Source organism: Puma concolor, chromosome C2 (assembly GCF_028749965.1).
Source record: "Puma concolor isolate L17-30 chromosome C2, mPumCon1.1.hap2, whole genome shotgun sequence".
Taxonomy (NCBI): Eukaryota; Metazoa; Chordata; class Mammalia; order Carnivora; family Felidae; genus Puma; species Puma concolor.
In genome coordinates, this window is record NC_141675.1 from 88,711,851 (window position 1) to 88,734,231 (window position 22,381).

Sequence of the window (22,381 nt, forward strand, 5' to 3'; positions counted from 1 at the left end):
GGCTACAGTTATCTTGAGGCTCAGCTGGGAAGAATTCACTTCCTGGCTCATTCGTGGCTCTTGGCACAATTCATTTCTTTTGGCCTGTTGGACAAAGACCTCAGTTCCTTATAAACTGACCGCTGGTGGTTTCCTTTGGTTCCTGGCTTCATGGGCATCTCCACAGAGCATCTTACTACTTGATGGCTTGTTATTTCAGAGTGAGGAAGTAAGAAAACGAGAATGCTAGCAAGATGGAAGTGACAGTCTTTTGTAACTTAAACATGGAAGTAAAGTCCCCATCACTTTTCACTATACTAGAAGTGAGTGATGAGTTGTGTCTGGGTGGCGCAGTCAGTTAAGCATCTGACTCTTGATTTCAGCTCAGGTCATGAGCTCACGGTTAGTGAGATCAAGCCCTGTATTGGGCTTTGTGCTGGCATCATGGAGCCTCCTTAGGATTCTCTCTCTCTCCCTCTGTCTCTGCCTCTCTCCCACTTGGGCATGGAATGAGTAAATGATGAGGTTCAGCCCACACAAGGGTGTGAATACCAGCAGGTGAGGATCATGGGAGCCACATTAGAAGGTGCCTATTACAGATGATAGTATAAATAGACTCTAGATCATCATCTGTTGTTGAGACAGATTTGACAAGTAGGCAGTTGGAAATTTGTTTTTTCTAAAGCTGAGAGTTTGGGACTGAAACTGATTGTCGGGGAATAAGAGGAGCTACTAGGAGATCAGTTGTAATGACCTAGACATGAGATAATACAGGGAAAGTGTTCGTAGGCTGGAAAAGAAGGAAACCATGGGAGGAAGGTTGACAGACCTTGGTGATGTACTGAGGGAAGGAAGTAAAAATTGACCTCTGTCATCCAGATTTGAAACTTTGAGAAGTCTACGGGAGAAACAGATTTGGGGAGCCAAATGATGCATTTGGTTTTCCGTATGTTGAACTTAAGTTGCTAGAATGTTTAAGTTGTATATCCAGCTAGACTTTAGAGATGTGGAGCATATCCAGCAAAGTAGATAATTGCCTTTGTAGTATCCAGAATGTATTCACTTCTGTTGTCACATTTAATCCTCACTACAGCTCTTAGAGGAAGGTAGGAAGGGCACTGTTATCACCATTTTATAAAGTTGAATAAAACAGAAGTCAAAATGAATTGATCAGAGCCACGGCTAGTAAGTGGAAGAACTTTTATTTCTAAGTAGTTATTTGTGTAGAGGTATTTAAAGTTGATACACTCTCTAAAGGAATGGATAGTTATTGATAAATAGTTTAGGACATGGTGGTTTCATCCTTCACTGGTGTTCTAACTCATGCAGCAAATATTTTTGAGCCTCTATCATGTAGAGCCCTGTAATTTCCAAATTAATATATACATTCATAACAGTGAAAAGTAAGGACTCCCAAGGCTTATTTTGGGAAGATTCTGGAAAAGAATCAGAAAAGAGAAGAGAGGTGCCTGGCAAGCTCAGTCAGTAGAGCATGAGACTCTTGATCTTGGGATTGAGTTTGAGCCCCACATTGGATGTAGAGATTATGTAAAAATAAAGTCTTTCAAAAAAAAAAAAAAAAAAAGAAAGAAAGAGAAGAGCCTCAGCTGCATTTGCAAAATATATCACGATGACCCTTTTTCAAATCAAAGCTGATCAGTAAATTTACTAGATTAGCCCCAAATTTTCTTCTTCCAAGGTAATTTATATTCATATGTTGTGGTCTTTGTTCACCATTTAAAAGGAAAACAGATTTCTTAATTCTGGATCCTTCCTTCCTTTTTCATAGTAAGTGTTCAAAGTGTATAAAATGTGCATGTTTCCATTATTTTCATATTCTTCGTGTCAGCTTTCAGAAAAATGTACACATCTACAAATATGCCACTTATTGAGATGGACAGAAGAGAACTACCCAGAGGAGGAACTGAAAAGCAAACTGGAGTGTATAACAGGCCTGCTTGTCTTATTTTGGGCTCCATGCTGGCCAAGCCCTATTAACAAACAGATCTCTTTTCCTTATTAGCAAATAGTTACGGGTTTCAGTAAATGGGTAGAATTCTAAAAATGTATAGTATAGAAATAATTTTTATGGTCAGACCTGGTGTCTACCACTGTAAATACTCTGTAAATAGGAAAAGTACCTGTACCTATTTTCAAATGGGGAAAGGAGATCTGTGTAAACATAACCTAACATTTACTATCTTCAGGGTTTGACCACTTTTTGAGTTTGATTTGAAGAAAAAATTGTGAATGTTTACTTTTTCTCTCTGTAGGGGTTAAAGGAAACTTGAATGTGTACTTCTGTACCCTAGTTTTTGTTATCCTTATCTGAAAGTTGCTATCGATGCTAGTGAAAATAAGAGAAAGGCAACTTACAGGCATGTAGCTGAAAACTATAAAATATTGTTCCAGAAATCTAGTGAGAACTACACCAAGCCTTGAGGAAAAATATTTGGTTTCTTATGGTATACTCTGATTTCTTAGTGTTTTATATTTTTGCTATAGGTCTAAACACAGTCCATTTGAGTTCATATTTTACATAGAAATTCTACTGTATCAAAACTATACAAACAGGTTAATGTTAGAACATGCAGATTGGTCTTTTGCAAATAAATTGCATGATTTAGATTCCAGAAGAAATTGCCCAACAAATAGATTTGTGGGAAATTATATCTTTTTAAACTCTTCTGTTTTTGCTTTTGAACATAGTGGAGAATATTCTTGGTGTAAATTATACTACCTTGCCTAGAGGGAACATCTTTGTTCCCTTTGAGAAATCATCTTCCCTAGCTAAGAATCTTCCTCTATACCGATTTTGCTAAATAAAATGATTTGTATCCAGACTTATTCAGGTTTAACTTAAAACTAAATTGCCTGTTTAAATAGTTACATTATTGTTTTGGTATTACCATCTGGGTTTTAGAACAGTTTATTTGGTGGTGAAAGAAAGGATTTTCTTTTGGGTTTATAAGGTATTGTAACAAAACATGATTTCTCACTCAGTGTTTCCCTGTACTTGAGTTTTGGCTGCCTTTGCAGTTTACTTCCATTGCTGTTCTTGAGGTTGGTTGGAAGGTCCCTAGAGGGGAGAGGCTGTTGCTACTGGCTGCAGCTGGAAGCCCTAGTTAAAAGGATGGTTGGGAGAGAAAAAGAAAAGAAGAGGAAAAATAGAGAGAGAAAAAGGATATAGCAAAGAGATAGAGACAGGGAGAGAAAGAGAGGAAGAAAAGGAGGGAATGAGAATGATACAAAAGATGAGATGAAATGTCACCAATAGTTGCTTCTGGAACAGCTTTCTTATCCTTGATAGAGGCCTTTTTAAGGTACTGCCTGAATCTGTAACCTCAAATCTGCAAAGAGAACTTCTTTATCAATTTTGTAGCTGCTTCACATATTTTTATAACATAATTGAAAAGAATATTTTTAATGTGGTTTTTTAGAATAGGTAATATTATTAAAAAATATTAGAAGGGAGGGGTCTAATGAAAAATCTTTCCCATCCTCAACTGGTTCAGGTCTCCTCCCACCTAAAAATGGCTTCTTGTGTGGCAGTGAGACGTATAGTATCTTGATACTCTCTTGGTCTGTGGTGTCTTGGTTTTACTGAGGCCTGCTTCTGTGAAGCCTTTTGGAAGTATATGAGAGATAATAAATACTACTATCTGAAAAGATACTGTACCAGAAAAAGTTTTCTACTTTATTCTAAAAAGTTTTAATTACAGGTATAATGTTTCTCTTATTTGCAAACTTTACTTTTGAAATAATAATTTTCTGTTGAGAAAAACCTTTAGAATTTCAAATGGTGAGTGATGTACACACATTTTAGGTTGAAAGGGTCATCGGACACATGAGAAAAACCAAGGCCCAGAGAGATTGATATGGCCAGGGTCAGTCATGGCATTAGTCAGTGGGAAAATTGGTACTAGATCCTGTATCCCTTTTATGTGCTCATTCCACAGCATAACACTACCTTACACTTAGGGTTTAGCAACTTAATTTTGAACCTGAGGGGTATTGAAAAGCCTACTCGTAATGTCTGAAAGTCCTGTTTATAGTAAGAGCTATAGCTCCTGTTTTTGTTGGCAAACAATACTGCTTTAGGCTGGTGTGAGGAAATAGGTCCTCTTTTTACATTAAAGGATGAGAGTTAAATTGGAGTAGCCTGTTTGGAGAGCAGGTTGGTGATATTTATAAAAACTAAAAACGCATATACCTAGCAATTTCACTTTTAGCAAATATGTACAAAGATGTGTACAACTCTGTTGCACCATTATTTGTAATAATAAAAGCCTAGACAAAAAACTCTGTTAGTAGGAGGATTGGAACTGGTTAACTATATGATACTGCCATAAAATGGATTACTGTGCAGATGTTAAGAAATGAGTTAGATCCATATGTGTCAGTGTGAAACTATCCCTAAGAAAACAGAAAAGCAAGGTACAGAATTATGTGTATAATTGCAACCATTTGTTTAAAAAATAAAATGGTGTGTATATGTGCACACTTGTAGATGCATAGAATATTCCTGAAGAAGTACACAAGAAATTGAGAGGTCTCTGCCTCTGAGAAGGGGAACTGGCGCCTGGAAGATAGGGTTGGATAATGTAATACATAGTAACGCTTATTGGGAGACAGTTCTCCCTTCGTTACTTACTGTTTTTTTCCAAAAAATCTGTATAGCAAACAGTCTTGGAAGATATAGTTATCTCCCTCCTAAGCAGAAGGCAGGTTTATTTATCATCCAGTATAATAAAGATAAGGTCTCCTTGCTGCAGAGGTTAGGCCAACTTACTGTTCGTTGAAAGATGTGGGTTCTCTGCACACAGGTTCCTCAACCTGTCCCACAATGTCCTGCATGTGCAGGCATCTCCGGTCCTCTGCGTTGCCCTGTGTGATGGGGCTATTGCTATGGCTACTGAAGTCTTTTGTCTCTGACTGAGGAGTCTCATGTCTTTTGCCAGCATCCATGAAACTGGGCTAACTTGCTAGCTTTCAAGTAGGGTAACATCTCAGGTCTTCCATCATTCTTGACAAAATACCTACTGGAAAAAAAATGCAATAACTGTTTCTTAAAATGAAAGAAGTGGAAGTCTTGGGCTTTTTAGGTCCCATCATTCTGACTTGAAAATGTCAGGCTAAGAAGATAAGACAGGGACGCCTGGGTGGGCCAGTGGGTTAAGTATCCATCTCTTGATTTGTGCTCAGGTCATGATCTTAGGGTTCATGGGATGGAGCTCTGTGTCGGACTCTGCACTGACAACTTGGGATTCTCTCTCTCCCTCTCTCTCTGTCCTTCCTCCACTCTCTCTCTCTCTTTCAAAATAAATTAAAAAAACATTTAAAAAAAGATATGACAAATCTAGAAAACTGATCTAGAAAAATGAGCCTACGTCAAAGGAATTTGCCTATGGAGGAATTGACTTCCTGGAGTGTGAGAGAATCAGTATTTGTTGAGCATTAACCATATTGACTTATACTTCAAATATATTTGGGGTGAATATATTTTCTTTTCTCATTATAAATCTGCAGGATAGATATTCTTATCCCCATTTACAGATGAAGAAACGCAGTACCAGATATGTTACTTGCCCAAGGTCACAGTGGAGTTCATACCTATAACCGTCTGACACTAAGCCATGCCCTTTCCATTATAATAAACAGCTTTCTTTCTTGAGGTGTTAGAGGTGACTTTCTACTTTAACATGTGGGAGTTTCTTCTGTCCCATCTTCATTGAAGGTCTGTTGTCAAATGGCCAGTTATCTGCATTGAGGGATTTCCCAGTTGTCTGTAACAATCAGATTATGTATAGGATTTTTTTTTTTTTGGTTGGTATAGGAAAACATTTTACAGCTGTGCTTCTCAAACTTTCTCCTTGAACTATCTTTTAGCTGCATAAGATATAGTAGGTACCTTAAGTGGATCTAGTTTGTGATTTAAAACAGCCCCTGGCTCGTATAACTTTCTTGGGAGTTTTCTGTATTTCAGAATTCATGAGAATTTTATATTCTACTCTCTATGTATCAGTTGCTTACAGAGGTCAGTATAGAGTCAGGGTCAGCTGAGAGGGAGGGCACAGGAATCAGAATACAATCAAATTGTCAGGTTGTTGTTGGGTTTTTTTTTTTTTTTAGTGTTTATTTGTTTATTTTGAGAGAGAGAGAGAGAGAGAGAGCGCACATGCGTGCAAGTGGCACAGAGGCAGAGATAGAGGGAGAGAGAGTCCCAAGCAGGTCTCGTTCTATCAGCATAGAGCCCGACAGGGGGCTCGAACCCACGAACCATGAGATCATTACCTGAGCTGAAACCAAGAGTCTGACACTTAACCAACTGAGCCACTCAGGTACCCCAGGTTTATTTATTTTTTTAATTGTAGTAAAATATGCATATAAAATATACCATCTAAAGTATTTTTCAGGTGTCTAGTTCTGTGACATTAAGTACATTGACATGTTATGCAACTATCACTACTATTCATCTTTAGAGTTTTTCATCATCCCAGGGGTGCCTGGGTGGTTCAGTTGGTTAAGCATCCAACTTCGGCTCAGGTTGGTCTGGCCCTGTGCTGACAGTGCAGAGCCTGCTTGGGATTCTCTTTCTCTCTTTCTGCCCCTCCCCCAGTCATGCCTACACACCTGTTCTCTTTCTCTCAAAATAAAAAGGTAAACTTAAAAGAATTTTTTGTCATCACAAACTAAAACTCTTTACCCATTAAATAATAACTCCCTATCCCCACCCAATCCTCAACCCCTCGCAACCACTATTCTACCTTCTGTCTCCATGATTCTGACAACTCTAGGTGTCTCACAGTGAAATCATACAACTTTTGTCGTTTTGTGTCTGGCTTATTTCACTTGGCATAATGTCCTCAGGGTTTATCCATGTTGCAGCATGTGTCAGAATTTCCTGCCTTTTTAAGGCTGAATAATATTCAGTTGTGTGTATTTACCACATTCTACTTATCCATTCATTTGTTGATGTACATTTGATTTGTTTCCATCTTCTGGCTATTGTGAATAATACCGCTGTGAACATTGGTATACAAATACCTGTTTGAGTACTTGCTTTCATTCTTTTGTGTGTATACCCAGAGGTAGAATTGCTGAATCATATAGTAATTCAGCATTTAACTTTTTGAGGAGCCACCATTATTGTTTACCACAGCAGCTATACCATTTTACATTCCCACCAATAATGCAGAAGGGTTCCAATTTCTCCATACCTTTGCCAACCCTTGTTATTTTCTGTCTTTTGGTTTGGTTTGGTTTGGTTTGGTTTTGGTTTTGATAATAGACATACTAGTGGATATGAAGAAATAGTTTTATTACTGCAAAAAACTCATTGAAGAAAGCAGCAGCAGTTACCATAGTAAAGTAAATTTGCTATTTCTACCCTGGAATTAGGCATACTTATCTACCTAGTCACAGGCACAGAGGCAGTTTGGAATACTCAGGTCTTCTCTCTGTCAGAGCAGGTAAGAATGTCTTCTTTGGGTAGGAGGCGGATCCAAGGGAAGGAGCCCAGAGGAGCTGAGCCCTTCATGCCCAGCTGTGGGATATGTGAGGGGAAGAATGGGGAAAAGAGGATGGGAGCTCTCTAGAGAAGTTCTCCACATGGAGATGGATGTGTGAGGAGGGAGCAAGTTTTTTCTTAATATTTATGAGAGTTTTGATATTAAAAATGCTTTAACTTATTTTTTTAATGCTTTAATTTATTATAGTCAAGTAAATTTGCTCTAGAAACGCAATCTAATTTTACCCTGTTCTCCCACCCACCCACCCAGCCCAGTTTTGAGTATGTGTAGGTTAATTTGGGAAGTAAGAGCTTATAGGAAACACAGTTCTACATCTCAAAAGAGCAATGGTCATATAGTCCCTTCGGAGAGTTTTAAAAAATTTAATCCATGCATAATAACAGATAGAAGTAGCTCTCTGCCCTGAACTATCCTGCCTGTTCAAAATAATTGGACATTTTAAAAAGTGTTTTAATTATTAAAATAATAGGATATTAAAATTGGAAAATGTGAAATAGTAAAGACAGCAAAGTAAAACCATCCATAACTTCTCCATCCAGTGATGGAGTTACTATTTTGTGTAGTTTTGTCCTGTGCACATTTTTTATAGGCTATATTAAATTTGGTATTTTATAAATAAAAAAACTTAATTATCTTAAAGCACTTCCCCATGTTGTTAGAAACTCATAAACATTTTACTTGGTGAATCCTATTCACCTTGGTGATATATATATATATTTTTAAGTTTTTATTTAAATTCCAGGTAGTTAACATACAGTGTAATCCATGATACTTCTTAATAATTCTCCTGATGTTGTTCATTGAGCTTATTTTCTTCCTTTTCTCTCCATTCACTTCTTTCTTTTCTTTTTTCTTTTCTTTTCTTTTCTTTTCTTTTCTTTTCTTTTCTTTTCTTTTCTTTTCTTTTCTTATTTTAATTATTGTAAGTAGTGCTATAGTGGACAAGGTTGCATATTATCTTTGTCTACATTTCTAATTATTTATCTTAGACTAGATACCTGGAAGTAAAATTCTTGGGCCAAAGAGCATTAACATTTAAAAAAAATTAATTCCAGTAAAACATACAGTGTTATATTAATTTCAGGTGTGCAATACAGTGATTCAACAATTTTGTACATTACTCAGTGCAAAGAGCATTAACATTTTTAAGGCTTTTTGCAGGAAGAGAATGTCTTTTACTTCATACTTTTGGGTATAGACTAAGATATGGTTGGAATTAGATTTTGTTTTATCTGAAATTGATTGGAGGGTACAGCCTGTGTTGATTTTTTTTTTTGACAGTTACTCAGAATTGCCTTGTGGTTTTATAGAAACATTCTGCTTCTATCTTCCCATTGCTTAAATCATTCTGCAGAGATTTCTTGAGCACCTGCTATATCCCAGGCTATAAGCTAGGTGCTACAAGGAATACCAGGATGAGTAAGAAGCAGTCACTGCTCTGCAGAATATCTTTTTACAGCAGAAGGACTTACATGTGTTGCAGTCGTTCCCATCTGTTGTCAGCTGCTTTTTCCTTAGCTAAGCAGGCTGCTCTCTCCCTTCATCATGCTATTTATATTATCAAGGGAATGAACCAAAACTAAGCTAATTTTGGAGGACAGTTTTTGCTTAGTAGAAAGTAGGAATTTTGATCTGTGGCTTGACTGGCACCTGCTTTACACTGACTACAGCTTGCATAAATTTCTGCCTGCAGTTAAATGTGTTAAGGTGTCCAAGACTAATTCCTCTACTGTATCTGGGCTATGGAATCTGCCTCTCTCTCCCATTTCTCTCTTCTGAGTCTTGAACCTTTCTTTCTATCTCCTTCTCTTTGGGTACTTAGAATTACCCCGTCCTAAGCCCACATCCTTTTAACCAGTTCTGTTTCTCCCAGTGTCTCTTGGTTACTGCCAGCTGGCTCAGCCTTCATCATTTCATTGATCTGTTATCTCTTGGTTGGTAAATCTAATAGAAACTTCTCAGTCTGCATCTTAGTTCACCCCCCAGTAGCACTGAACATGCTTGACCACAAACTCACTTAAAGTACTCCCGGTTTTCTTTCTACTACTCAGCTACTAATCTTCTGTCTGCACTCCTCTTGCATTTAAAACTTTTCCTGAGGGTTCTCCCTTAGGCTCTGTTCCATCGCTGGTCATTTTATAATCCTTCCTGGGTGATTTTATTTACTCTTCTGGCTTCAAATACCAGTTACATGCTTATATGCTGATTACTACCAAATCTATATGTCCAATCCAAATCATGCTACCTTATTGGCTGTCTCCCTGTGTATGGTCTGCAGATCCCTGAAATTCAATATGTTAAGTTAGGACAAACCCAAAACTTCCTCTGTGGTCCCCATTTTAGTGAAAATATTAGTATCTGCGCAGTTGTTCCAGCTGAACTCCGGGTGTTGTCCCTTCTCTCTCACCCTACTGTCACTCTCCATCTCTTTCTCACTTCACATCTAATCAGTCAGGTCCAGTCATTTCAGCCTCAGTCACCACTGAATCCTGTGTCTTTAATGAAATACCCTTTTCATTAGTATGACAGCTAAAAACACAGGCCCAGTGTGTCTCTCCTCTAGTAGGAGCCCTTGTCATTGTCTTTTTCTTCGAGGAGATATATTTCTCTTATGTTAGATGGTGGTTTGGGGATAGAGAGAAATCGCCTTTTTATTTTCCCATCCTTTTCAGTGGGTTTTCAGAGTGCTTTGCATTTAGGAGGTCATGAGTAATTGTGCGGAACTGAAATGAAAGGATTTGAAGCTGTTCAGAAAGTAGCTTAATTTTAAAAGCTTCTACATATCTTCCTTAAGTCTGATCAAGAAAGGTTAAGAAATACGTGTGTTATAGTAATGGAGACTTAGGAATTGAAATAATCATTATTAAGATAGATGAGCCTCACATTAAATGTAATAATGCCACTTGGCATAGTTCAGTTAATCAGTTATTTTTATAGACTATCAGCCTCTAGTACTAATCCCAATTGAATGTTAACAAGTTTAGAAGATCAGAATATACCCAATTTGTTGATCGGTGGAGTTGCTGAAGGACTGAAAAAGAAATTAACTTTTTCACAGCTTGTTTTTCCGTGTATTTGTCTTTTGGACCATCATCTCTACTTCATAGAACACAAAATAGTAGTATGATATGATCACATATGTGGTGTGTTCCCATTTGAACAACTAGATTTTATTAATGTTAACAGGTACATTAAGAATCTATAGAAATTCACACATTTTAAATGGGAGCAAAGCATAAAGGTTAGAGGTACTACATAAAGAATCAGTTATAAAGGAGGTAGAGAGGAGAAAGGGAAGAGTGAACAAAAAGGTGGTCGCTCATAGAGCTCTTTATAGTGGCCACCAGATGGCACAGTTGTTCTACATCTGCCGGTTGCACTGACCTGACCAGGGAGGGAAAGTACGGGAACATGACAGTTCCAGAGAATAGGATGTTCTTAAGTTGGTTCTTTGTAGCCTCAGATGTCTGTATCATGTAATAAAAGTAGGCCAGCAGTTTGTAATTAATTGCGTATTTGAATTTCTAGTTCTTTTGAGGCTGGCTTGATGCTATTGTCAAATAAGCCATGGTGATATCACCCTTGTAATTTTTGTGAGAAACTTAACTCTTTAGACGAAAGCATCAACAAAATGTTAACATTTAAAAATTGAACAAAGAACATTACTATACTATACAACATTACTTTGATTTTATTTCGTGAATGTTGCTACTGGAATTGTACCCTTAAGAATTCATTGATAACTATTAAATGACTGATAGAAACAACTTAGATGTGACCAAAATGAGGGATACCTTTAGTTATGTGAGAGACTGGACAAAAGTAAAAGAGATGAGGCATTATTTTCAATTGCTTAGAAATAAACATTTTTGTTTGTTTTTCTCAGTTGTGGGTATATACTGAGTTTTTAAGAAGGATTCTTTCCACAGTTCACATATGCATTTGGAGGATATAATGGTCCTAGCACCAGAGGAATTGAATTTTATTGAATTGTAATGTATTTATTATATGCCAGTAGTCCTAGTATAGTGATGAAGGCTTGGTGTAGAGAACCTAGATTAAGGGGGAAAACCAAAAATGGTGAATTATGGGATATTTTGGTTCTTTGAAGAAATAATTTAATTTAGGTTATGTGACACCATAGGCTTTTTGTGGATTGGTGCAGAGTATAAATATACACATACATACGTACATATATAAATATATAAATTCAGGTTATTAAGCTACAGGGTAGAATGAACAAAGAATAAGGTTGTTTGTTTTTTTTTAATTAAGGTATAATTGCCATATTAGTTTCCAGGTGGACAACATAATTTGGTATTTGTATATATTGTGAAATGAAGACCATAAGAAGTCTAGTAAAAATCTATCACTACACATATTTTTTATTTTTTAGAGAAAGAGCACAAGTGGGGAGAGAGGCAGAGGGAGAGAGAGAATCTTAAGCAGGCTCCACACTCAGTGTGGATCCCGATGCAGGGCTCAATCCCGCAACCCTGGGATCATGACCTGAGCTGAAATCAAGTCAGGCACTTAGCCTACTAAGCCACTCAAGTGTCTCTATCATCACACATATACCTTTTTTTTTTCTTGTGATGAGAACTTTTAAGATCTACTTTCTTAACAACTTTCAAATATGCAGTACAGTATTTTTAACTATATGCTCTGTGCTGGACATAACATCCCCAGGACGTATTTATTTTGTGATTGGAAATTTGTGTCTTTTAACCACTTTTATCCATTTTACTCAACCCCACCCCATCAGTCTGTTTTGTGTATCTGTGAGCTCTTTCCTAAAGATTTTCTGGGACTCCTGGTTGGCTCAGTCGGCAGAGCATGCAACTCTTGATCTCAGGTTTGTGAGTTTAAGCCTCATGTTGTGTGTAGAGATTACTTAAAAATAAAAAATTCTTCGGGGCGCCTGGGTGGCGCAGTCGGTTAAGCGTCCGACTTCAGCCAGGTCACGATCTCGCGGTCCGTGAGTTCGAGCCCCGCGTCAGGCTCTGGGCTGATGGCTCAGAGCCTGGAGCCTGTTTCCGATTCTGTGTCTCCCTCTCTCTCTGCCCCTCCCCCGTTCATGCTCTGTCTCTCTCTGTCCCAAAAATAAATAAACGTTAAAAAAAAAAAAAAATTAAAAAAAAAAAAGAAAAAGAAAAAAAATAAATTCTTCTGAATTTTTTATTTTTATTTATTTATTTTTAATTTAATTTTTTAATTTTGTAAATTTTATTTATTTTTTATTTAAAAATTTTTTCTAACGTTTATCTACTTTTGAGAGAGAGTGTGAGCGGGTAAGGGGCAGAGGGAGGGAGACACAGAATCTGAAGCAGGCTCCAGGCTCTTAGCTGTTAACACGGAGCCCGATGCAGGGCTTGAGCCCCCAAACCGAGATAATCATGACCTGAGCTGAAGTCGGACGCTTAACCTGAGCCACCCAGGCATCCCTATTTTTTAATTTTTTTTTAATGTTTATTTATTTTTGAAAGAGACAGAGCATGAGTCGGGGAGGGGCAGAGCCCGAGGTGGGGCTTGAACGCACAAGATGTGAGATCATGACCTGAGCTGAAGTTGGACGCTTAGCCAGCTAAGCCATCCAGGCACCCTGATTTTTAGAGTCCATATATAAGTGAAGGAATAAATTTTGAGGGCAAGAACAGTTGAGGGAAGCTAAGCTGTGTGTTAAATACCTAAAACAGAGGAGGAACTCTTTGGGAAGTTATTTTTGGGCAGAGTCCAGGGGCACTGGGATTCCAGTGACCCCAAAGAACTATTTAAGCCTGAAGCTTGGGAAAGATGTGGGAGCCATACAAGAAAAATATCGTCCTGCTTTTCTAAGTACCAGTGGAGCTGAAAGAGATAGCTTTGATGTGACCTGGGCTGCAACTAGAGGAACTCCAGCAAAAACCCAAAGGGCTGGGTTTCCAGAGAAGAATCCTTTCTTATAGATGTAGGCTTTAGAAAGTGTTTAAATGGGAATTCAACTGGGACTGTCAATTTTAACATGACATAATATGTAACAGAACTTTGGGTTAGCATTTGAGAAGTTGACAACCTTTGTCTTCTTGAGATTAGTGTGACCTTATAAAATCCAAAGGACTCGAGTAGTTTGACTTAATATTAATCAACAATGTTGTTTGCTAGCCTTAGAATGAAAAAGCCTTAGAACAAAAAACATATGCTCAGTCATGGGATCACATCTTTATTTTCAGATTTGATCCTTATTTTCAAGCACTTTGAGGAAATGAGACTGGAAAGACACTCAACATTGAGTTTATTCCTGAGGCATCTCCTACTCACTGCCCAGTAATAGCTGCTAAATCTTATAATCAATTTGGTTATTTTGTTTTCCTGAGAGAGTCTTTATCTTTAGCCCTTTTTATTTGTCATTGAGATCAATCTAAATCTGTTATGATTTCTCCCTTGCTTTTGCCTTTAACATCCATGTTTGAAAGGTTGCCATTTGCCTCACATTGTCAGTTTCCTTTATGCCGGTTAGCTGAAATTTTACCAAATATGCTCTGTGATTTAGGGATAGTAAAGAAAATAAATGATGAATATCCATTGCATTTTATAGCGTAAATTAAAAACTTTACAGTAGGTGAGTTTAAAAGGAATTCTGATATAAACTACAAAACAAATCAAGCCCATTATCAACAAATAGTCTGTGTAGGTCTAACTTTAATATGTTTTCATATGTATGAGGAACCTTAATATATTGGAAAAGAAATATCAATGAGGTCTTGGATTTTCTATGTAACACTATACCAGAACATACATGTAATAAAGTGGAAAAAAAGGGGGCAGGAAGTGAAGAAACTCAGTTGTAATAAGGCTAATGACACAAGTCCCAAATAAAATCTTTCCAGTGGCAAAACTGATAGTGTTTTGCCTCATACCTGAGGTGGAGCAGGAGTGAGGGGTCACTCTCACCAAAAACAGGACCTATGTTTTGGAAGCCCAAGGAATCAGAGACAGAACAGATTGGTCTCTTGTGTGTCCCACCAGAGTGAAGAGGCATTGTTTAATTTAGAGACCCTTTTTGTTTTATTCTAGAATCATAAAACTATTTTATTTCTTTAGTATTTAATTGTTATATATAAAATATTTATATTTATAGTATATTTGTTTTATATTTATATAATTTTATATTTATATAATGATTTTATATTTGAAATATTATGATCTATAATAACTTATGGGGGATTATACTTGTTCTGAAGAAATCTGGTAAAATAAAGGCCTATGGATATCAAATTTGGGAGATTAAATACCTCTATTTGTTAACCTATAAATTTTACTTCTTATTTTTTTTTAAGTAGACTCCATGCCCAATGTGAAGCTTGAACTCACAACCCTGTGATCAATAGTTGCATGCTGTACTGACTGAACCAACCAGGCAGCCCTATAAATTTGACTTCTGAAGAAAGTTTGAAGCATTTGTAGAACACATATGTGTCTACAGCTATTTTTTAAATTGTTCAGTTAACTTCCTGATATTTCTTCTAATTTTCACTGACTCTGGTGCATTCTGATTTTTTTGAAACAGTGATCACATGGAAAATGTATATGGCTACTTAATGAAGTACACCAACCTTGTCACTGGGTGGCAGTACAGGTAAGTGATTTTTCTGTGTTATATCCCTCTCCCAAGAGACCAGAAGTGGGGCTGATAATTTTATATTCTGAAATTACTTCAGTACAAACATGGATGGGAAACCTTCTTTACAGAAGGATTTATAGTTATGTAAAAGTCCAATGAATTCTGCTTTTTAGAGGGTGAGAGGAATTGACATCTGTCCAGATGGCAGGCTCCAAATATCTCAAAAGTTAATATATTTTTTTTTATTGAAGAATTATAGACATAGAAATACAATATAGGGTATTTTATTAGTTTCAGGTGTACTAAAACATAGTGAGTTGATATTTATATGTATTACAAAATGGTCACATTAGTAAGCCTGGTTACCATCTGTCACCATACCAAGTTGTTAAAGTATTAGACTGCATTTCTTATGATGTACATTACATCCTTTTGTCTTACTTTATAACTGGAAGATTGTACCTCTTAATCCTGTTTACCTATATTATTTACCCCACCTCATCTAACAACCATCAGTTCATTTCTATATCAGTGAATCTGTTTCTGTTTTGTGTGTTGGTTTTGTTTTTTAGATTCCAGATATAAGTGAAATCATACGGTATTTTTGTCTTTCTGTCTGACTTATATCACTTAGTGTAATGTCCTCTAAGCTCATCCATGTTGTCAACAGTGGCAATGTTTCATTCTTTTTTATGGCTGAGTAATATATCATTGTGTTTGTGTGTTTGTGTGTATCTATACCTGTACCATATTTGTTTCACCCATTCATCTTATCAATACACATTTAGGTTCCTTCCATATCTTGGCTATTATAAATAATGCTGTAATGCACATAGGGTACATGTGTTTTTTCAAATTAGTGTTTTCATTCTTTTCAGATAAATTCCTAGAAGTGGAATTGTTGTATCATATGGTAGTTCTATTTTTATTTTTATTTATTTTTATTTTTTTCCTATTTTACCCATCCCTCCACCCATGCCCTCCCCCCCCCCCCCCCCCCCCAGTAATCATTAGTTTGTTCTCTATAGTTAAGAGTCTTTTTCTTGGTTTGTCTCTTTTTTCCTCCTTGTTCCTTTGTTTTGTTTCTTAAATTCCACATGAGTGAAATCATAATATGGTATTTGTCCTTATCTGACTCACTTTTTTCACTTACCATAATACTCTCTAGCTTCACCCATATTGTTGCTAATGGAAAGATTTCATTCTTTTTGTATGGCCAAATAATACACAAATAGTACACACACACACACACACACGTATGTATGTATGTATATGTATGTATATCGCATCTTCTTTATCCATTCATTAGTCGATGGATACTTGGGCTGCTTCTATATCTTGGCTACAGTAAATAATGCTGCTATAAACATGGGGCATGTATCCCTTGGAATTAGTGTTTTTTTATTCTTTGGGTAAATACCCAGTAGTGCAATTGCTGGATCATAGGGCAGTTCTATTTTTAATTTTTTGAGGAACCTCCATACTATTTTCCACAGTGGTTGCACCAGTTTGCATTCCCACCAACAGTGCATGAGTGAGGGTTCCTTTTTCTCCATATCTTTGCCAGCACTTGTTATTTCTTGTGTTTTTGATTGTAGGCATTCTAACAGGTAGAGATGATATCTCATTGTAGTTTTGATTTGCATTTCCCTGAGTGATACTGAGCATCTTTTCATATGCCTGTTGACCATCTGTATGTCTTTTTTGGAGAAATTTCTATTCAAGTCCTCTGCCCATATTTTAACTGGATTGTTTGTTTTTTTGATATTGAATTTTATGAGTTCTTTATATATTTGGATGTTACCCTTATTGGATATATCATTTGCAAATATCTTCTCCCGTTCAATAGGTTGCCTTTTCATTTTGTTGATGGGTTTCTTCACTATGCAAAAGATTTTAGTTTAGGGGTGCCTGGGTGGCTCAGTTGGTTGGGTGTCCGACTTTGGCTCGGTCACGATCTCACTGCTTGTGAGTTCGAGCCCCACGTCAGGCTCTGTGCTAACAGCTCAGAGCCTGGAGCCTGCCTTAGATCTGTCTCCACCTCTCTGTGCCCCTCCCCCAGTTGCACTCTGTCTCTCTTTCTTTCTCTCTCTCTCTCAAAAATAAATAAACGTTAAAAATTTAAAAAAAAAAAAATGGGAATGCAAGCTGGTGCAGCCACTCTGGAAAACAGTATGGAGGTTCCTCAAAAAACTAAAAATAGAACTACCCTATGACCCAGCAATTGCACTACTAGGTATTTATCCAAAGGATATAGGCATGCTGTTTTGAAGGGACACATGCACCCCAATGTTTATAGCAGCATTATCAACAATAGCCAAAGTATGGAAAGAGCCCAAATGTTCATCGATGGATGAATGGATAAAGAAGATGTGGTATATATATACAATGGAGTATTACTTGGCAATCAAAAAGAATGAAATCTTGCCATTTGCAACGATGTGGATGGAACTGGAAGGTGTTATGATAAGTGAAATCAGTCAGTCAGAGAAAGACAAATATCATATGACTTCACTCATATGAGGACTTTAAGAGACAAAACAGATGAACATAAGGGAAGGGAAACAAAAATAATATAAAAACAGGGAGGGGGACAAAGCATAAGAGACTCATAAATATGGAGAAAAAACAGGATTACTGGAGGGGGTGTGGGAGGAGGGATTGGCTAAATGGGTAAGGGGCATTAAGGAATCTACTTCTGAAATCATTGTTGCACTATATGCTAACTAATTTGGATGTACATTTAAAAAACTTAACAAGTAAATAAATAAAAATAAAAGATTTTTAGTTTGATGTAGTCCCAGTTGTTTATTTTTGCTTTTGTTGTCCTTGTCTGAAGAGACAGATCCAAAATAATATTCCTAAGACCAGTGTCAAAGAGCCTACTGCCTATGTTTTTTTCTGGAAGTGTTATGGTTGCAGTTCTTATAGTTAAGTCTTTAATCCATTTTGAGTTTTTTTTTTTTTTTTTTAAGTTTATTTATTTATTTTGTGAGAGAGAGAGGGAGAGAGAGAAACCCAAGCAGGCTTCGTGCTGTCAGCAGGAGCCTGATGTGGGGCTTGAACCCACAAACAGCGAGATCACGACCTGAGCTGAAATCAAGAGTGGGTGGCTCAACCAACTGAGCCACCCAGGTGCCCTGAATTTATATTTTATATGGTGTAAGAAAGTGATCTAGTTTCATTTGTTTGCGTGTAGTTGTCCAGTTTCACCAACACCTCATTGAAGAGACAAAAGTTACTATTATATTAGGGTTATAATTACTTGTTCCCCTGCCTTGGGCTTTTTAAAATACCTGTGGTGATTAGGCTTTTAGGATGGTTTGGAGGCAGCAAACAAATTTGTGTTTAGTTGCCTGTTTTGTGCAGGATCCTCAAACTTCTCTGGGACCTTAGAGAGTTTAAATAGCCAGCCCAAGGTCATACAGGTAGTCTGTGAGAAGGAAAACCAGCTATCTTACATACTTTGTAGAATTGGTAGTTGCAAAGCAGGGGATTAAACTTTTATTATTATTTTTTTTTATTGTGGGAAAATATACACAAAATAAAATTTATCATTTTAACCTTGTATAAATGTTCAGTTCAGTGGCACTAAATAAATGCATTCATTGTTGTGCATTCATAACCATTATCTATCCGTAGAACTTTTTGCATCTTCTGAAACTGAAACTGTACCCACTAAACAATAATTCCCCATTTCTCTCTCCCCCAAGCCCTTGGCAACCACCATTCTAATTTCTTTCTCTGTGCTTTGACTACATACCTACCTCATAAAAGTGAAATCATACAGAGGAACAAATATTGTGCCTGGCTTATTTCACTGAGTATAATGTCTTCAAGGTTTATCAATGTTGTAACATGTATTAGAATTTCCTTCCTTTTTAAGGCTGAATAATATTCTACTGAATATATGTACCATACTTTATTTATCTATTAATCTGCCAATGGACATGTGGGTTGCTTGTACCTTTTAGCTATTGTGAGTAATGCTGTTATGAGTATTGCTGTGCAAATATTTGTTCAAGTCTCATCTTTCATGTCTATTGTATATATACCCAGAAGTGGAATTACTGAATCATATGGTAATTTTATATTTAAATTTTTGGGGAATTTCCGTGCCATTTTCCATAGCTGCTGCACCGTTTTACATTCCTACTGGTTGTGCACAAATGTTCTCATTTCTCCACATCCTCACCAACACTTGTTATTTTCTTTTTCTTTTTTCTTAATAATGGCCGTCATAATAGGTGTGAAGTGGTATCTCACTGTGGTTTTTAACTTTTTAAAAATTGTAATACTGGAATTTGAACCCAAATACTTCTGACTCCAAAGTCTATGTTTTTACATTATTATCATGTTGCTTCTAATTCACATGTCATTTTGAGGCTTCTACTTTTGGCTGTGATAGAATAACAGGACCTGATTTTTTTTTTAATTTTTTAATGTTTATTTATTTTTGAGAGAGAGAGAGAGATGGAGCACGAGTGCAAGGGGCAGAGAGAGAGGGAGACACAGACCTGAAACAGGCTCTAGGCTCTGAACTGTCAGCACAGAGCCCAATGTGGGACTTGAACTCACAAACTGCAAGATCATGGCTTGAGTCAAAGTCTGACGCTCAACCAATTGAACCACCCAGGTGCCCCTAACAGGAGCTGAACTTACTTTCCTATCTTAAACAACTTGAAAATGGTATATAATTTATGAAAGAATGATTTTCAGACATTTTAAAGAATGGAAGCACTGAGTGAAAATGTGATTGTTTAACAGAGATGGCAGTTTGGGCTATGTTTATTTGGAAGTGACATTAGGTAATCCAAATAAGAGTGACATGTAGGAAGTTGGAGATCATAAAACAGGCCCAAAGCTGAGTATGAAAACTTAGAAGGGAATCATCCCTACTGAGTGAGAAGGGCACTTCTCCAAGGTTTCCATCTTTTATTAAGAAAACAAAAGCAAAGTCAAGGTAATTTTTTCATGTTATATTTTTCATTTCAGGTTTTTAAAAATTGTTTGAAGGCTTATACATTCAAATGACATGGATTATTAGTTTTTAAAATTGTTATGTCACTTTGCTTTTAGCACTGTTCTTTGTTCTCTTTCTTAAAAGCAAGATAGGTTAACTTTCTCCCCCAACATCCAACAACTGTCATTCTTGTTTTTTTTTTTAATTTTTTTTTAATGTTTATTTATTTTTGAGAGAGAGAAAGAGAGAGAGGGAGACAGTGCAAGCAGGGGAGGGGCAGAGAGAGAGGGAGACATAGAATCTGAAGCAGGCTCCAGGCTCTGAGCTGAAATTGGACACTTAACTAACTGAGCCACCCATGCACCCCATCAACAACTCATTCTTGTAATATTGAATAATACTGAGAAACTCTCAGAAGTGGAACAGAGTAAGAAAGCTCCAAAACATACACAAATATATCAAAGTTGGTATATTTTCAAGATGGCATTTCAGGTCAGTGGCAACTTGAGACCATGGGAAGAAGTCACAGGTGTTTATCATTGCATAAAGGCCCACCAAAAAGATCCATTGGCCACTGGTTGCACATGGCTTCCTTTCCTTACAAAAATTTCTCTAAAGTTTATTTTTGTTGTTATAAGATAGACTTCCAAGTCAGAATATTTTTAGATTAAAGTTGTATTTTGATGATACTTCATTTTACGTTGTTGGTTATTTCAAAGATAAGTCATTTCCCCAAAATGACAATTTTTACTGCAAAAAAGTAAACAATTATTTGCCAATTTTAACAGTATTTTCTTTTAACAACTTAGCTGAATTTTTCTGCCTGTCAGGTTTCATGCTAAATCTTGTTTCCCTGTTACATTTAATCTTTGTTTCTACATTTTCTTTATTGGTTTAGTTTATTGGTTAGGCCAACTTGCTCAGAATGCCTCCATCAAGAGTCAGTTACCTTCTGGGAAATATAGGTTTGTTAAATTTTCTCACTATGTAGATTGCCTCTCTATCTCCAAACTAAACATCTTGTAAAATTTCTCCCCATAGAAGGGATAAAGGGGGAACATTTAGATTAAACTATGTATGATGAAAGATAGCCCAAATTGCTCTATTATGCCAGTGGGCCAATAGCATTATCTTGGTATGAAAAAGATCAGGGGTAGTGGGTAGGTCAGTCATTTAAGCATCCAACTTTTGATTTGGGCTCAGGTCATGATCTCATGGTTGTGAGATCAAGTCCCTCACTGGGTGTGGAGGCTGCTTAAGATTCTCTTTTTCCCCCTCTCTCTCTCTGTCCTTCTCCCACTTGCATTTTCTCTCTTAATCTCTCAAAAAAAAAAAAAAAAATGATCAGTTATTGGCTTATTTAACTATCTTTTTTTAAGTTTATTTACTTATTTTGAGAGAGAACAAGCAGGGAAGGGGTAGAGAGAGAAGGAGAGAGAGAATCCCAAGTAGGCTCCATGCCGTCAGTGTAGAGTCTGATGTGGGGCTTGATTTCATGAACCATGACATTGTGACCTCAAAGTCAAGAGTTGTGCATTTAACCGACTGAGCCACCCAGGTGTCCCTCATTGTTTTTATTGAGTTATAATTGACATGTAACATTATATTTGTTTCAGGTGTACAACAATGATTTGATATATCTGTATATATTGTGAAATGATCACCACAATAAGTCTAGCTAACCTCGTCACCATGCATTGTTACAAAACTTTTTTGTGTGTGATGAGAACTTTTAAGATCTACTCTCAACAACTTTCAAGTATGCAATATAGTATTATTGACTATAATCACCATGCTGTTCAGTTATTGGCTATTTCTATCATTTCACCAGTCCCTCCTCACCATTATTTTCTGTGTATCTAGGTGGGTGCCTCCCATATTGTAAATTTGTGGTAGTGCTTTTGAGATAAATTGTTCGCAGCAAACTTGAGATTTCCAAACATTCTACTCTAAATTTGCTTTGACTGCTTTTGAGAGAAGAGACCAGTATTTTCCTTGGTTATTTGAAATGAATTGTACTTACTGTTTAGAACAGTGAAAAGAGATTTCTTTTTCCTTCCTTCCTTCCTTTCATTTTTGTTTGTTCTTTTTGTTTAACAGCTTTATTGAAATATAATGCAAATTCCATACAATTTGAAGAGATTGCTTACATACTACCCCACTCCTGTTTATTTGATGAAATTTTTTGAGGTAGATTCATTTCTTAGTGCATTAGTGTTGCTATAACAAAATACTACAGAATGACTTATATACAGGGTGAGTTATAAACATTTCTCATAGTTCTGGAGGTTGGAAGTTCAAGATCAG

General features: G+C 36.7%; 1 protein-coding gene across 2 annotated transcripts in view; it reads left to right on the forward strand.

The window, feature by feature from the left end:
* OSBPL11 (oxysterol binding protein like 11) overlaps nt 1-22,381 on the forward strand; it is an 86,323-nt gene that overhangs the window by 5,724 nt on the left and 58,218 nt on the right. For both annotated transcript variants that reach the window (XM_025913550.2, XM_086675160.1), the window contains exon 2: nt 15,058-15,126. In XM_025913550.2, coding sequence (XP_025769335.2) covers nt 15,058-15,126 — 69 coding nt within the window. The remainder of the gene's footprint in view (nt 1-15,057; nt 15,127-22,381) is intronic.